Below are 17,351 nucleotides of genomic sequence, written 5' to 3'. Positions count from 1 at the left end.
TCTCAGACAATTATCCAATGCCGCCTCATGATTGGAAGCCAGAATGAGTGGGAAACAGTAATAGCACAACGTGTTGCTTATGGAATGAAGCAGATTTTTCACTGAAGCGCCAAAGAAACTGGTACAGGCATGCATGTACAAATAGAGAGATATGTAAACAGAATACAGTGCTGCGTTTGGCAACACCTATATAAGACAAGTGTCTGGCGCAGTTGTTAGATCGGTCACTGCTGCTACAATGGCAGGTTGTCAAGATTTAAGGGAGTTTGAACGTAGTTTTATAGTCGGTGCACCAGCGATGGGATACAGCATCTCCGAGGTAGCGATGAAGTCGCAAATTTTCTCGTACGACCATTTCACGAGTGTATGTGAATATCGGGAACCCAGTAACACATCAAATCTCCAACATACCTGCAGCCCGAAAAAGATCCTGCAAGAACAGGACCAACGACGACCGAGCAGAATCGTTCAACGTGACAGAACTGCAACTCTTCTACAAATTGCTGCAGTGTCAGCGTACAAACCATTCTACGTAACATCATTGATATGGACTTTTGGAGCTGAAGACCCACTGGTGTACCCTTTATGGCACCTCGCCTGGGCCCATCAACACCGACATTGGACTGTTGATGACTGGAAACATGTTGCCTGGTTGGACGAGCCTAGTTTCAAAGGAAGGATGTGTATGGGTATGGAGACAAGCTCATGAATCCATGGACCTTGGCCCCAGCAGCAGCCACTGGGAGGTCCGCAGTGGGCCGGCGGTCTCCAGGTCAGACCCGCACACAGTCCACCGTGTCCAAATCCTCTGCATTAGCTTCACATGCGGAAAATAATTACCACAATGAGCGTTCCACAGGGTTCCATCCTGGGGCCAGTACTGTTCTTCCTCTGCTGGCGGAGGCTCTGTGACAGTGTGGGGCGTGTGCAGTTGGAGTGATATGCAACGCCTCATACATCTAGATACAACTCTTGACAGGTGAGACGTTTGTAAGCATCCTGTCTGATCACCTGCATCCATTCATGTCCATCGTGCATTCCGACAGACTTGGCCAATTCCAGCAGGTCAATGAGACACCCCACACGTCCACAATTGTTACAGAGTGTCTCGAGGAACACTCTTCTGAGTTTAAACACTTTCACTAGCCACAAAACTGCATGAACATTATTGAGCATATCTGGGATGCCTTGCAACGTGCTGTTCAGAAGAGATCTCCACACCTGCCCCCCTTGTACTCTTATGGATTTATGTACAGCCTTGGAGGATTCATGGTGTCAGTTCCTTCCAGCACTACTACAGACATTAGTCGAGTCCATGCCACAACGTGTTGTGGCACATCTGCATGCTCATGGGGGCCCTACACAATATTAGGCAGGCATACCAGTTTCTTTGACTGTTCAGTGTATTTTGGGTGCACAGTACCGTATCTAGCCGTACCCTGACGGCTGCTTTGCTCCACTTCCTTTTGGATGAGATTTCGTGGACCCCTATACACTGCAGCACTCGGGACTGTCTAGAGGTGTCACGGGAGAGACTAACCGGACGGACGGAGAGAGAGAGAGAGAGAGAGAGAGAGACGCACCTGTGTGGCGAACACGAGGCTGGGCGGCAGAGCGCGGTCCACGGTGGCGACGTGCTCGCTGCAGTGGGCGGCGAGGGCGGCGGCCGGGCAGCGCTGGTAGAAGGGCAGGGGCGCCGCCAGCAGGGCGCCGGCCGCGCCGTCGTGCAGCGCGCGCGCCGTCCGCAGCGCCAGGCGTACCAACAGCGCGGCGCGCGCGCCCAGCAGGAACACGTTGGCCAGCGACAGCCCGCCCTGCACCCCCAGCAGCAGCCACTGGGGGGGCCGCGGCCGCCCGCCGGCCTCCAGGTCAGACCTGCGCACAGTGCACCGTCTCTGTATCCCCTGCATCAGCTGTACACGTGGAAAACAATTACCACAACGAGCGTTCCACAGGGTTCCACCGTGGGACCAATATTGTTTCATGCTCTGTGTTTGTGTTCAGCCATTTTACAGTAACAGTAGGCACAATCAGTCCTCCTTGTAAAGGATACAATCATTACAATCCTGTAAGCATAGAAGCCCCCTTTTAAGGTTACTAGCTGATTTTCCATATATGTACAGTTGCCATACATCACAGATTTATCGGAAAATCCGTGATATTATGCCAGACGATGAAGAGATGACAGTCCGTGAATGCAGTGAGAGTTTAAAGTATTATTTTTAATAACTTGAGTTTTACCACCAACCGCTGCTCAAGTCTTTCACCAATACTTGCGACAATGGTCTGCAGGTGGCAGCACCATGGCTGACGAAATCTATATTCTGAGCTGACTAAAGTGGTGGTACAGCGATATTAACATATACAGACGGCGCTAGTATCACGTGCACAAGGTGTAAAATGGCAGTGTTTTGATGGAGCCATCATATCTACTCACGTGATTCATGTGAAAAGGTTTGCAACTGGATTATGGCCCCACGACGATGGTCTGCTTCGGAAATCGTTAAGGAATTCAATATTCTGAGACCCACAGTTCAAAAGTGTGGCGAGAATACCAAGTTTCAGGCATTACGTCTAACCACGGACAACGCAGAGATCGACGGCCTGCACTTAACAACCCAGAGCAGCGGCGTTTGGGTAGAGTTAGTGCTAACAGACAAGCAACACTGCGTGAAATAACCGCAGAAACCAGTGTGGGACATACGGCGGAGGTAGGGCGATGTGGCGAAATTTGGCATTAGTGGCCTGTGGCAGCAGACGACTGACGCGAGAGCCTCTGCTGACAGGCACAACGTTGCTTGCAGCGCCTCTCCTGGGCTCGTCACCATAGCGGTTCGACCCTAGACGACTGGAAAACGGTGGCCTGGTCAGACGAGTTCCAACTTTAATTGGTAACACCAGATGGTAGGTTTCGTCTGTGGCGGAGTCCTCACGAATCCATGGACCCAAGTGGTCAGCAAGGCACTGTCCAAGCCAGTGGATGCTCCGTAATGGTGTGGGCTATGTTTACATGAAATGGACAACGTCCTCTGGTCCAAATGAACTTGGTTATTGACTGGAAATAGTTACGTTCGGCTACTTGGAGACCATTCCTGTACAACAGTGAAATTTTTGTGGATGACAATGCGCCTTGTCACAGGACCGGAATTGTTCGCAATTGCTTTGAAGAACAATCTGGACAGTTCGAGTGAATGATTTGGCCACCCAGATCTCCCGACGTGAATCCCATCGAAGATTCATGGGACATAATAGAGAGGTCAGTTCCTGCAACGCTGACACTTTCCAAAATATGGACGGCTATAGAGGCAGCGTGGCTCAGTACTTCTGAAGGGCGCTTGCAACGACTTGTCGAGTCCACTTGCTGCACTACGCTGGGCAAAGCGAATTCTAACAGGACATCAGGAGGTACCTCATCACTTTCGTCACCTCAGTGTATATAAATAAAAGGCAGTGCCCAGCCGAAATCGCCAAGGATAAAAATTCGAAATTGGCGCACGCTGTGTGTGTCTTATACTGTAGCGATAGTTTAAGGGGGACGTTGATAAAATTTACCAAAATTGTCAATTTTTGATTTATTTTTATTTGTTACTACAACTCATGGACAATAAGTTCCCAAAGTTTCAATGTTGAAATCGCATCAGAAGTGCCTGAAAATTAATTAAAAGTGTGACGCGGCCTTCCTGCCACGTCCACGTTTTGAGGCAGCACTGCAATACCAGTTCAGTGAACAACGATTCTTTGTATTACTTTGAACCAAACGTGTGCAGGACACATCTAGAAGGCCGTGATACATACTCTTTGGTTTTAGAGAGCATCTTTGGCCGATCCTGCACTTCTCAAAGAGTGTGTTCATGGCAAAACCCAAAATCTAAATGAAGCTCTAAATTCACTCAATTGGAAACGATGCCCTAAAAACACAAAACACATTTGCGTCTGCTACAGTTGTCAGTATAGCAACTTATGATGCAGTTATAGTATTTAATTATGGTAACGTCGGGAGGATGAAGGTATTAGAATGAATGGACTGCAAGGTAGGAAATTTCACTCAAGACATCCTGATAAAAATAGATTTACAGCGATAGATTTACAGCGCGTCTCTGCAGCTGAAAAGTCAGTTGAAGACCTGGTAAAGGAAAGAAGACAGACAACAAGAAACCAGAAGAGAAGCCTTGAAGGGAAAGACGACCCAGAGTACAAATGTGGTGCCTTCTGAAGAAGTGACATAAGGAAAAATGTTAGGTTGAACTTTAAATTGCGTTTCCTGAAAAGTTTGTTTTTTAAAGTTTATGCACCTTTTCCTCAGATTCTATGAATGCTAGAATTATGAAATTTTATACACATATTTCTGTAAACCTAATAAACGTTGTGTCAAGAAAAAATTTTGAAATTCTGATTGCAAGCTGAGATATGGGGCAAAGTGCTTGGAATTTTGCATGAATTTAATATTGTACTTGTGGAATTATAATTTAAAAAATATGAAAATTCTCCTATTTGACGCATTCCAAAAACCTCATGAGAGAAGCTTACAGCATATAAAGAGATGAAACAGTGAAATTTTTGTGGAAATCTCTTGAATAGTTTCTTAGAAAAAGTAACATACATAATTTTTTGAAAATAAAACTTCAAATTTCATTCAAAAAAAGTTGAATATATATAATAAAAGGGTTTTATATATAAATTTGTTACTTTCACGAAAGAGTGGTATAACATTTCATTGGCATATCTCCAAAACTGTGGATTTGCTGCATTTTTGAAATAGTGTGTGTTTTCATCAACGTCCTCCCTTAAGAAGAGATTGTTGAAAATTACTCCTGAACGGGTGAAACTCGAAATTTGGAGACGGTGGTGTGGATCTTACACTGTAGCCATCGTTTAACAAGATGTTGTTCAAACTCCTTAACGGATGCGATACAGGATGAAAGGCTTTTGAAAAATATGTTGCTACTAAAGCATCTTTGAAAGTATAACTACGAAAAGTGGTATTCAAAAATACGCGTTTCAGCATTTTTGGATATCCCGCCACTTAGGGGGTAAAATACTAGGTGAAAGTTTATTAGAAAATAAGTAATTTTTAAAGAACTACTAAAGCATTCTTACAGCTACATCTATGAAAACTGGTATTTCACTTCTCAATTAGATAAAAGAAATGCGTGTCAGGGGATGAAAGAATATCTCCGCAAGGTATGATGAACAAAAACCTTTGACTCCAGCTGCCAGAATCGCTTTTTGGTGAGAAGTACATTCGGAAAAGTCTAATCTTCTGTGGACTTAATTACCGTGTAAAGTCTTATAACATGGTGGAATATGTAAACAAAATAAAATTTAGATTAAAAGAATCGTACAGTTTACGCGAGAGAAGTAGAAGGCGCTGAACTGGTAATCCACACTGCTTGACTCTGATGAACACCAGCGATGTGTCATCGACCTCGCGCTGACCGTGACAGCGGAAGCCGTCCAGTAATGGATGCCCCGTGAATTTTCCAGTTTCCTGTTCCACTATTTCTGGTGGCTGCCTCGTCTTTGTACCTCTGCTTCTGTGGTTTGTATGGGGCTAATATTCAGCTGCATGGAGTGTAATTCTGTATCTGAACCCGATCCATAGTTGCTGATGACATCATAGCATGGAACGTTAATATCATAATGTTATCGAACGGAAAGTTCATTTCCCAGAAGAATACATTGATCAGTTTCCAAGCATGGAACATGGAAGTACACTCATGCTCATAAATTAAGGAAAACTGCAGAATGTGGTGCCACACAACGTGGCACTACAAAAAGCAATGTATCATCTACGTAAGGTTGATTTTATTCTGTTGAAGGTCACAGCAAACCCCGCTTAGGGAGCACATAATGTGTCCACGAAGTTCCCCCTGGCTAGAAATGCGTGTGGTAGGTATCGCAGAACCATCGTTAGTGGTGGCTCTTGAGGCACAGAATCAGAAATCTCAACAATGTTACGAAATCCACTACACATATGCCTATTTTAGGGTTAGTTCGTGATTTAGATAATCATTTAATGACAGAGATTTTTTAGGGGGACGATTTACGGCTGTCGTCAACTCTTTTTGGTTCCTTCTGTGGGGTGGGAGATTAGTTTTTTTTTTTCGTTTGTTTGTGCATCGCTTTTCAGAAGTGTGTCCCCGTCCAAGGACTTGTAGATTACTTTGTTGAGTACCGACAAATAGCCTGAAACAAGAGACTGGTAATTTACATTCCCTTGTCCAAATTTCCATTCTCCTGCACTGAAAAATGGACATACTCTTTACTTTTACAACGAGTAAGTAAATCACGGCGATTATTTAAAAGTTAACTGTTTTCATAAATACGTTTGCTGATAGACAGTTATTTCATATACACAAAAATCTTTTATAATGGACATTAATTGTTGGTACTGATTCCAATTCTTTGTACAGTTGACAGCTAAAATCTCTTCAGTATTCCATTTCGTGTTCATAACGATTCTGGATCTAATAGTAGCAAAATTTCAAAGTACTTTACTGCTCACCTAAAAGCGGTAAAGTTATATTCCACTTACCATTCGCACTTTGAATAAGACTGGCAGCGTACGAACCATATTGCACTGAAGAGCCAATGAAGCAGGTACACCTGTCTAACATCGTGTAGGGCCCCCACGAGCACGCGGAAGTGCCGCAACACGACGTGGCGTGGTCTCGACTAACGTTTGAAGTAGCGCTGATACCATGAATCCTGCAGGACTATCCATAAATCCGTAGGAGTGCGAGGTGGTGGAGATCTCTTCTGAACAGCACGTTACAAGGCATCCCACATATGTTCAATAATGTTCATGTCTGGGGAGTTTGATGGCAGTGAAAATATTTAAACGCAGAAGAGTGTTTCTCGAGCCATTATGTAGCAATTCTGGACGTGAGGGGTCTCGCATTGTCCTGCTGGAATTGCCCAAGTCCGTCGGAATGCACAATGTACACGAATGGCTGCAGGTGATCCCACAGGATGCTTACGTACGTGTCACCTGTCAGTCATCAAGAGTCTATTGTTGGTGTTGACGGACCCAGGCGAGGTGTAAAGCCTTCTGTAGTGCAGTCATCAAGGGTACACGAGTGGGCCTTCGGCTCCGAAAGCCCGTATCGATGATGTTTCGTTGAATGGTTCCCACACACACACACTTGTTGACGATCCTACCTTGAAATCTGCAGCAATCTGCGGAAGGATTGCACTTCTGTCAAGTTGAACGATCCTCTTCAGTCGTCGTTGGTTCCGTTCTTGCAGGGTCTTTTTCCGGGCGCAAGTATGTCGCAGATTTGATGTTTTACCATATTCCTGATATTCACGGTACGCTCTTGAAATGATCGTATAGGAATATCCCCACTTCATCGCTACCCCGGAGATGCTGTGTCCCATCGCTAATGGGCCGACTATAACGCCACATTCAAACTCTCTTAAATCTTGATAACCTGGCATTGAAGAAGCAGTAACTGATCTACCAACTGCGCCAGACATGTGGTGTCGTATACAGGGTGTTACAAAAAGGTACGGCCAAACTTTCAGGAAACATTCCTCACACAAAAACAAAGAAAATATGTTATGTGGACATGTGTCCGGGAACGCTGACTTTCCATGTTAGAGCTCATTTTATTACTTCTCTTCAAATCACATTAATCATGGAATGGAAACACACAGCAACAGAACGTACCAGCGTGACTTCAAACATTTTGTTACAGGAAATGTTCAAAATGTCCTCCGTTAGCGAGGATACATGCATCCACCCTCCGTCGCATGGAATCCCTGATGCGCTGATGCAGCCCTGGAGAATAGCGTATTGTATCACAGCCGTCCACAATACGAGCACGAAGAGTCTACCGGGGTTGCGTAGACAAGAGCTTTGAAATGTCCCCATGAATGAAAGTCAAGAGGGTTGAGGTCAGGAGAGCGTGGAGGCCATGGAATTGGCCCGCCTTTACCAATCCATCGGTCACCGAATCTGTTGTTGAGAAGCGTACGAACACTTCGACTGAAATGTGCAGGAGCTCCAGCGTGCATGAACCACATGTTGTGTCGTACTTGTAAAGGCACATGTTCTAGCAGCACAGGTAGAGTATCCCGTATGAAATCACGATAACGTGCTCGATTGAGCGTAAGTGGAAGAACATGGGGCCTAATCAAGACATCACCAACAATGCCTACCCAAACGTTCACAGAAAATCTGTGTTGATGACGTGATTGCACAATTGCGTGCGGATTCTAGTCAGCCCACACATGCTGATTGTGAAAATTTACAATTTGATCACGTTGGAATGAAGCCTCATCCGTAAAGAGAACATTTGCACTGAAATGAGGATTGACACTTTATTGGATGAACCGTTCGCAGAAGTGTACCCGTGGAGGCCAATCAGCTGCTGATAGTGCCTGCACACGCTGTACATGGTACGGAAACAACTGGTTCTCCGGTAGCACTCTCCATACAGTGACGTGGTCAACGTTACCTTGTACAGCAGCAACTTCTCTGACGCTGACGTTAGGGTTATCGTCAACTGCACGAAGAATTGCCTCGTCCATTGCAGGTGTCCTCGTCGTTCTAGGTCTTCCCCAGTCGCGAGTCATAGGCTGTTCCGTGCTCCCTAAGACGCCGATCAATTGCTTCGAATGTCTTCCTGTCGGGACACCTTCGTTCTGGAAATCTGTCTCTATACAAACGGACCGCGCCGCGGCTATTGCCCCGTGCTAATCCATACATCAAATGGGCATCTGCCAACACTGCATTTGTGAACATTGCACTGACTGCAAAACCACGTTCGTAATGAACACTAACTTGTTGATGCTACGTACTGATGTGCTTGATGCTAGTACTGTAGAGCAATGGGTCACATGTCAACACAAGCACCGAAGTCAACATTACCTTCCTTCAATTGGTCCAACTGGCGGTGAATCAAGGAAGTACAGTACATACTGACGAAACTAAAATGAGCTCTAACATGGAAATGAAGCGTTTCCGGACACATGTCCACATAACATCTTTTCTTTATTTGTGTGTGAGGAACGTTTCCTGAAAGTTTGGCCGTACGTTTTTGTAACACCCTGTGTAGGCGTTGCCGACCGCAGCGCCGTATTCCGCCTGTTGGCATGCCTCTGTATTCGAATACACATGCCTATACCAGTATCTCTGGCGCTTCAGTATATATCGAAACGGAAGAAGTTTTCCAAATAATGCAAGTCATGCGCCAGTTCACTTTTACTGGTTCTGTAAACATTCACGGTGTCAAAATTTCGCGACATCACCGAATGTGTCCGTATACAGCCATGTGGTGGATCGCGCTTTCATTTGCATATTACTGCACAGCGCATTTTCATCGCTGAGATCGACACTGTCGGCGACACACGCTGTTGGCGTAAAACTCTGAGCGAATGGACGGCGAGTCTCCCTGGGGGTTGTTTATGCGAGAGCCACGCTGACGCCCGGGCCGGACCGCCAGACGGAACACCCGCCTCCTCCAAAGCGCTGGCCCGTCTCTCTGAGTCTTCAAAAAGCGTCCTCTCTACTTGCCGCCACATTCATAAGTTCCTTAACTGCGATCGTGTAGCCTCTGCAATTTTTCTATTGCAGATATATATTAGAAGAAGATATCCTAATTTCAGTTTCGTGTGTTATTAATTTGTTATGATTTTTTTCATAAGAAATTAAACGTCGAGGGCTACCAGAAATCCTTGGGTAACAGAAGAGATAATGAATTTAATTGGTGAAAGGAGAAAATATAAAAATGCAGTAAACGAAACAGGCAACAAACGTCTCGAAAATGAGATCGACAGGAAGTGCAAAATGGCTAAGCAGGGATGGCTAGAGGACAAATGTAAGGGTGTAGAGGCGTATATCACTAGGGGTAAGATAGATACTGCCTACAGGAAAATTAGACCTTTGGAGAATGGAGAACCTCTTGCATGAATATCAAGAGCTCAGATGGAAACCCAGTTCTAAGCAAAGAAGGGAAAGCAGAAAGGTGGAAGGAGTATATAGAGGGTCTATACAAAGGCGAAGTTCTTGAGGGCAATATTATAGAAATGGAAGAGAATGTAGATGAAGATGAAATAAGAGATACGATACTGCGTGAAGAGTTTGACAGAGCACTGAAAGACCTGAGTCGAAACAAGGTTCCGGGAGTAGACAGTATTCCATTGGAACTACTGACAACCTTGGGAGAGCCAAGCCTAACAAAACTCTACCATCTAGTGAGCAAGATGTATGAGACAGGCGAAATACCCTCAGACTTCAAGAAGAATATAATAATTCCAATCCCAAAGAAAGCAGGTGTTAACAGATGTGAAAATTACCGAACTATCAGTTTAATAAGCCACGGCTGCAAAATACTAACACGAATTCTTTACAGACGAATGGAAAAACTGCTAGAAGCCGACCTCGGGGAAGATCAGTTTGGATTCCGTAGAAATGTTGGAACACGTGAGGCAATACTGACTCTACGACTTTTCTTAGAAAATAGATTAAGGAAAGGCAAACCTACGTTTCTAGCATTTGTAGACTTGGAGAAAGCTTTTGACAATGTTGACTGGAATACTCTTTTTCAAATTCTGAAGGTGGCAGGGTTAAAATACAGGGAGCGAAAGGCTATTTACAATTTGTACAGAAACCAGATGGCAGTTATAAGAGTCGAGGGTCATGAAAGGGAAGCAGCGGTTGGAAAGGGAGTGAGACAGGGTTGTAGCCTCTCCCCGATGTTATTCAATCTGTATATTGAGCAAGCAGTAAAGGAAACAAAAGAAAAATTCGAAGTAGGAATTAAAATCCATGGAGAAGAAATAAAAACTTTGAGGTTCGCCGATGACATTGTAATTCTGTTAGAGACAGCAAAGGACCTGGAAGAGCAGCTGAATGGAATGGACAGTATCTTGAAAGGAGGATACAAGATGAACATCAACAAAAGCAAAACGAGGATAATGGAATGTAGTCGAATTAAGTCGGGTGATGCTGAGGGAATTAGATTAGGAAATGAGGCACTTGAAGTAGTAAATGAGTTTTGCTATTTGGGGAGTAAAATAACTGATGATGGTCGAAGTAGAGCGGGTGTAAAATGTAGACTGGCAATGGCAAGGAAAGCGTCTCTGAAGAAGAGAAATTTGTTAACATCGAGTATAGACTTACGTGTCAGGAAGTCGTTTCTGAAACTATTTGTATGGAGCGTAGCCATGTATGGAAGTGAAACATGGACTATAAATAGTTTAGACAAGAAAAGAATAGGGGCTTTCGAAATGTGGTGCTACAGAAGAATGCTGAAGATTAGATGGGTAAATCACATAACTAATGAGGAGGTATTGAATAGAATTGGAGAGAAGAGAACGTTGTGGCACAACTTGACTAGAAGAAGGGAACGGTTGGTAGGACAAGAGATCAACACACTAAACAGATTCACAAGGATGTAAGTTCCAGTAGGTACTGGGAGATGAAGATTGCACAGGATAGAGTAGCATGGAGAGCTGCATCAAACCAGTCTCAGGACTGAAGACCACAACAACAACAACAACAACTACTACTACTACTACTACTACATGATTTTTTCCTCCATGAAATCTTGAGTGGGCCCTAGTCTCTGGAATGTCTGCTGTACTCCTGATGTATTTTTGTAAAGCCCAGTAACAGCACTTTAATTTGGTAAATCATCATCAACCATTCTAATCAAATATTGTTCAGTAATTTCTCCATTCTTCCTTATATCTTAACTTTTATCGGTTTTTTGGTCAAAATTTAGACTCATTTAAAAATAGCGAAAAGCATTAAAGAAAATTTTACCACATCGTCTACATCTTAGTTTTACGTTGAAATTCGTATATTTTCCAGCTTTCAGTCTTTTATCTCTTTTTCCTGTCACCGTTAAAAATTATGAAAATCATCGTCTTTCGTGGAAACTGCTTAATAACTTTTTCTCTAACTTATTACATCTTACATCATTCTACATTACTCTATGAATTAATTATTAAATCCTAACAATATTTAATTTCTCTGTTATTGGGTTGGTCCATAAGTTATTCCATAAGTTTGATAAATACAACAGATACAATAACAGAGATTTTAGTCATAAATAATAACGGTGGCTACTAAATCCCTGAGAATTCAAGATGTGAGGAGACATGTGTGTCAAGAAGCTCCCCATAAATTAATGGTGAGTGGAGCAGGGGGGCGGGGAGGGAGGGGGAGCGGGGAGCAGCATACCACAGTAAAGGCTTTTCTTTCCTCTCCGCTGAGCTATATACTGGCCATAAGCAGTTAATTAACAGCAGTTCTTAAACATCGATAACTTATATGGTATAATGCTTATAATTAATACACTTTTGAGATATTTGTGATTTATAAAACTAATTAAAATTCAGTCTCAATGCTAGGTTAACAACACAGAATTCCCTGAGATTTTCTGAATTCCCTCAGATTTCCCTGATTTTTTAAATGTAAAATGTAGTTCTCTGAAAATTCCAGGTTTTCCTGAAGAATCACCACCGCGATAATATCTACTGAGGTTCCATGGATTCTAAATGTGAAATAATCTGGGTGGGTCTATCACACTAATTGGATGCTTTTATAGACCGCCTACATCAGGAGCTGTAGTGCCAAAGTACTTCAGAGAGAACTTGGGGAATTTCATGAGTTAGTCTCATGATCAGGCTATTATAATAGTAGGAGACTTCAATTTGCCAGCTAGAGAATGGGAGAGTCATGTGATCAAAACTGGTACTAAAGACAGGGATTCCTTTGACTTTATTCTGAATGTCTTCTCTGAAAATTACTTTGGGCAGATAGTTACAAAACCAGCTAGTGAGTGTAACACCTTAGATCTCTTAACAATAAAGAGAACAGAACTTTTCAAATCAGTTAATGCAGAGAAGGGTATCAGTGATCATAAGGCTGTGAAAGCTACCATGACTAGGGGCATTACAAGGAGTGTTAAGAAAGGTAAGAAAATATTTTTGCTTAGCAAGAGTGATGGGATACAAGTAGTCTCAGAGGATGAAGATGTACAGCACAAATGGAAAAAATTCAAAAGCATTGTTCAATATGCCTTAGACAAGTATGTTCTGAGCAAGGTCTTAAGGGATGGGGAGCTGCATCTCAGATTTAAGAGAACAAAAGCTGAATGAAGTGAAAATGAGCAAAAGGAGAGCAACGAGAGAAGTGTTCAATTGACTATGAAAGTATATTTTTGTGAACTAATCTGACTACAAGTCTTAGAAAGTTTTGGTCTGATGTAAAATCAGTAAGTGGATCAAAATCATCTCTTCAGTCGCTCAGTGACCACACTGGCACAGAAATGGAAGATGACAGAGTGGAGGCTGAAATACTGAACTGGGTTCCCCAGAAGTGATTCACTGTGGAAGATCTTTATACCATCCATTCTTTCAATCATTATATGAATGCCAAAATGGCTGAAATTAAGATAAATGATCATGCAACAGAAAAGTAACTACAGTTGCTTAGTAGTGGATAGGCATGAGGACCAACTGAGATACCTACAGAGATTATGTGAGAGATTTTTCTCCCTTTCTAGCAGCAGTTCATGATAGGTCACTGGAGCAACAAAGGGAAACGCAGGTTACTCCAGTTTTTGAGAAAGGTTGTAGGACAGATGCACAGAAATACAACACTGTATAGCTGATGTCAATCTGTTGTGGACCTGTGCAACAAGTTTTATGCTTATGTATTATGATGTTTTTGGAGAATGATAATGTCCTCTAAGAGAATCAACACGGATTCCACAAAACAGGGATCTTGTGAAACTCAGCTCACTTGTAGCGGTTCCACCTGCTTTATTTCTTTGTTTGTTGTGTCAGCATGCTGCATTGCTACACTGGCTGAAAAATGGGGTTTGTAATTTGGACACTGAGTACGGTAAATAATGTAGCTGACAGGTGCACAGTTACGTTTCACAGTCTTTTACTTTGCTGTTCACAACCCCCCCCCCCCCCCCCCCCAATAATACGCATTTATATGGCCAGTGCACTGTTGTTTAACCTCCGATGAGCCTCATTACTAGTTTCCAGCCAAACCCACATACTGCTACAATAGTACTGTTGAACATATATGAGCAGTAAAAGCCTAACCACACGGTTCACAGTTCTCGAAGAATAGAAAGGTACGTATTGAGAAGATTGGTTGGTTGGTTGGTTGGTTTGGGGAAGGAGACCAGGCAGCGTGGTCATCGGTCTCATCGGATTAGGGAAGGAAGCTGGCCGTGCCCTTTCACAGGAACCATCCCGGCATTTGCCTGGAGTGATTTAGGGAAATCACGGAAAACCTAAATCAGGATGGCCGGACGCGGGATTGAACCGTCGTCCTCCCGAATGCGAGTCCAGTGTCTAACGTATTGAGAAAACAGTGTGATTGTTTTTACACATGGCCTAATTGTTTAACACTTAAGCCCCAGTTAAGTTAAGGCATTGTTGTTATTGTAACCAACACAGGTTCTTCATCTGAAACTCAGCCGTGGACTGACTGTCTCATGACCAAAAATTGGGCCCTTATACATCATCACAATAATAGGTGCTGAAACTACACATCGTTCAAAGTTTAATTTACAGAAATTACAATTAAAACTTAACTCATTAAAGTAACTGAATACATTGAAAAATTGCATCTTTTTAACAGTTTCTTCTACTACTAGGGTTAAACCGAATTATTTGTTTAAATGATGAAATTAACATATATGGTTACATAAACAATACTTTTGACAAAACTGTTAATTACTTTGGAATTAATTCAGGGCTGGTTTTGCTAACATGTTTTTGATTAGAGATGAATAGATACTTTAAGATTACTAGTATTTTGTCTTCCAAATGTGCACAATTATTACAGAATTTATATTTCTTTATATGTCAACAATAGAATTTAAGTTACAAAACAATTACTGATTTCACCCGATAACATAAGATACTAACTAGGAATAGTCAAAATAAATTAGAAAATCAATTATATACATAAAACTAAGCACAAAAATAGATCTGGTGTTATATTATTTAAAACTGAGGGCCAATCTTTCTCTTTCATGAAAATGCAGATTATATTTACGTATGATAATGGTAATTAGTTAAAAATGAAAAAACAAATTTTAAGAAGGCAGATGGCAAAACAAGAGGGGAAGTAAAATTATCCCAGCTTGCTTCGTCCCACGTTCTGTTCCTCCATGAGATTTACAGCACTGTAGACATCAGTGGTCAGATTGATGCCATCTTTCCTGACTTCAGGGAGGCATTTAACACAGTTAAATGCTGTTTAGTGAAAAAATGAGCTTGCTGAGTATTGGACCAGATTTGTGACAGGTTTCAAGACTTCCTTGCAGACAGAACTCAACATGTTGCTCTTAACATAATGAAATTGACAGATGTAAATGTAATTTCACATGTACCAGAGGAAGTGTGATAAGACTGTTACACTTTACAATGTAAATTAATCATCTAGTAGAAAATGTCAGACGCTCCATAAGGCTGAAACTTCCCTCCATATGGCTGTCTGCAGATGGTGACGTCATCTACAGGAAGGTAGCAGTGCCAGAAGACCTGCATAGGATTGATGAACAGTACAGGGACTGTCTGTTATCCACGGATGTAAATAAATATAGTGTATTGCACACAAATAGACAAAAAAATCCATTATTTTACCGTTACACTATTCGTGACAAATTGCTGGAAACTATATGTACTGTAAAATAGCTACTAGGATTAAGCATCTAGAGCAACATCAATGGGCATGACCTCATAAAACAAACTGTAGGAAAAGTAGACCCCAAGCTGAGGCGCAGTGGGAGAATCTTAATGAAATGATCCATGAAAGAAGTGACTTATAAAACGCTTGTTAAATTGATTCCTAAGTATTGCTGACCAATATTGAATTAATGGAACAGACAGAAAAGATTCAATGAAAAGCAGTGCAGTTTGTCACGTAATCATTTAGTCAGTGCAAGAGCATTACAGAGAGTCTAAAAAAATGCCGGTATCAGATGCTGCAAGAGAGGTGTTGTGCATAGTGGAGATGTTTACTGATGAAATTCCAAGAGATTTTGTTCAGTGGAAGAGTCAGACAACATAACACTTCCTCCCACATACATACTGTGCAACAATGAGAAAATTCAATAAATAAGAGATAATATGGAAGTTTACTGACAACCACTCTTCTCACATGTCGTTGGTGAATGAAATGGGGCAGGGGGATCAGTTAGTGGTGCCTTAAGTGTCTTCCACGACACACCATCAAATGGCTTGTGCAGTATAAAGCAACAGGAAGGGGAGGAGAAGACAAAATGTAACTTCATAGCTTGACGTGATATATGACATGGTTTCAATGATTACAATTTTGAGTTAAATTGATAAAGAGCTTGGCAATGTAAACTGACTTATCGTTAAGCCGCTGCAGCCCGTGTGGCCGGGATGCACACACCGGTTCAGTTGGGAAGGGTGTCATAAAGCTGTTGCGTTCTCTCCTGAGGCAAGCTGGCCCACAGCTGCCGTAACAGGCACTCGATGCCCCAGATACGTCCACTGGCATGTAATGACGTCCGGGCTGGTTCCGTACATATGCTAGCGGGGACTGGTCTGGGACCTGGTTGCCTACAGAAGTACCTCAACATCATGAAGACAGTTCGTAGAGACACATGACTTGTGTAGAAAAGCAGTGTCCATTGAAAAATGGCACCACAGTATTGTCACATGAGAGGTAATACATGAATACACTATGAGATCAAAAGTATCCTGACACCCCCCAAAACATACACTTTTCATATTAGTCGCATTGTGCTGCCACCTGCTGCCAGGTACTCCATATCAGCGACCCCAGTAGTCATTAGACATCGTCAGAGAGCAGAATGGGGCACTCTGCAGAACTCACAGACTTCGAAAGTGGTCAGGTATAATGGAAATGTCGTGTGGCTAGGGCCTCCCGTCGGGTAGACCGTTCGCCTGGTGCAGGTCTTTCGATTTGACGCCACTTGGGCGACCTGCGCGTCGATGGGGATGAAATGTTGATGATTAGGACAACACAACACCCAGTCCCTGAGCGGAGAAAATCTCCGACCCAGCCGGGAATCGAACCCGGGCCCTTAGGATTGACAGTCTGTCACGCTGACCACTCAGCTACCGGGGCGGGCAGTGGTCAGGTGATTGGGTGTCACTTGTGTCATACGTGTCATACGTCTGTACGCAATATTTCTACACTTCTAAACATCTCTAGGTTCACTGTTTCTGATGTGATAGTGAAGTGGAAATGTGAAGGGACACATACAGCATAAAAGTGTACAGGCCGACCTCGTCTGTTGACTGGCAGAGACCGCCGACAGTTGAAGAGGGTCATAATGTGTAATAAGCAGACATCTATCCAGACCATTACAGAG

The 17,351-nt window shown here is 42.9% G+C and overlaps 1 protein-coding gene across 1 annotated transcript in view; it reads right to left on the bottom strand.

Annotated features, from left to right (window-relative positions):
• Positions 1-703: 703 nt before the first annotated feature.
• The window catches only part of LOC124551199 (ATP-binding cassette sub-family C member 4-like), a 197,947-nt gene continuing 181,299 nt past the window's right edge, over positions 704-17,351 (bottom strand). The window contains exons 15-16 of the mRNA XM_047126190.1: positions 1,584-1,875; positions 704-817 (exon numbers count right to left, since the gene is read on the bottom strand). Coding sequence (XP_046982146.1) covers positions 704-817; positions 1,584-1,875 — 406 coding nt within the window. The remainder of the gene's footprint in view (positions 818-1,583; positions 1,876-17,351) is intronic.

Source organism: Schistocerca americana, chromosome 9, assembly GCF_021461395.2.
Source record: "Schistocerca americana isolate TAMUIC-IGC-003095 chromosome 9, iqSchAmer2.1, whole genome shotgun sequence".
In the NCBI taxonomy this organism is placed as follows: domain Eukaryota; kingdom Metazoa; phylum Arthropoda; class Insecta; order Orthoptera; family Acrididae; genus Schistocerca; species Schistocerca americana.
The sequence above is the reverse complement of the archived record's forward strand: the minus strand, read 5'-3'. Positions and strand labels throughout refer to the sequence as shown.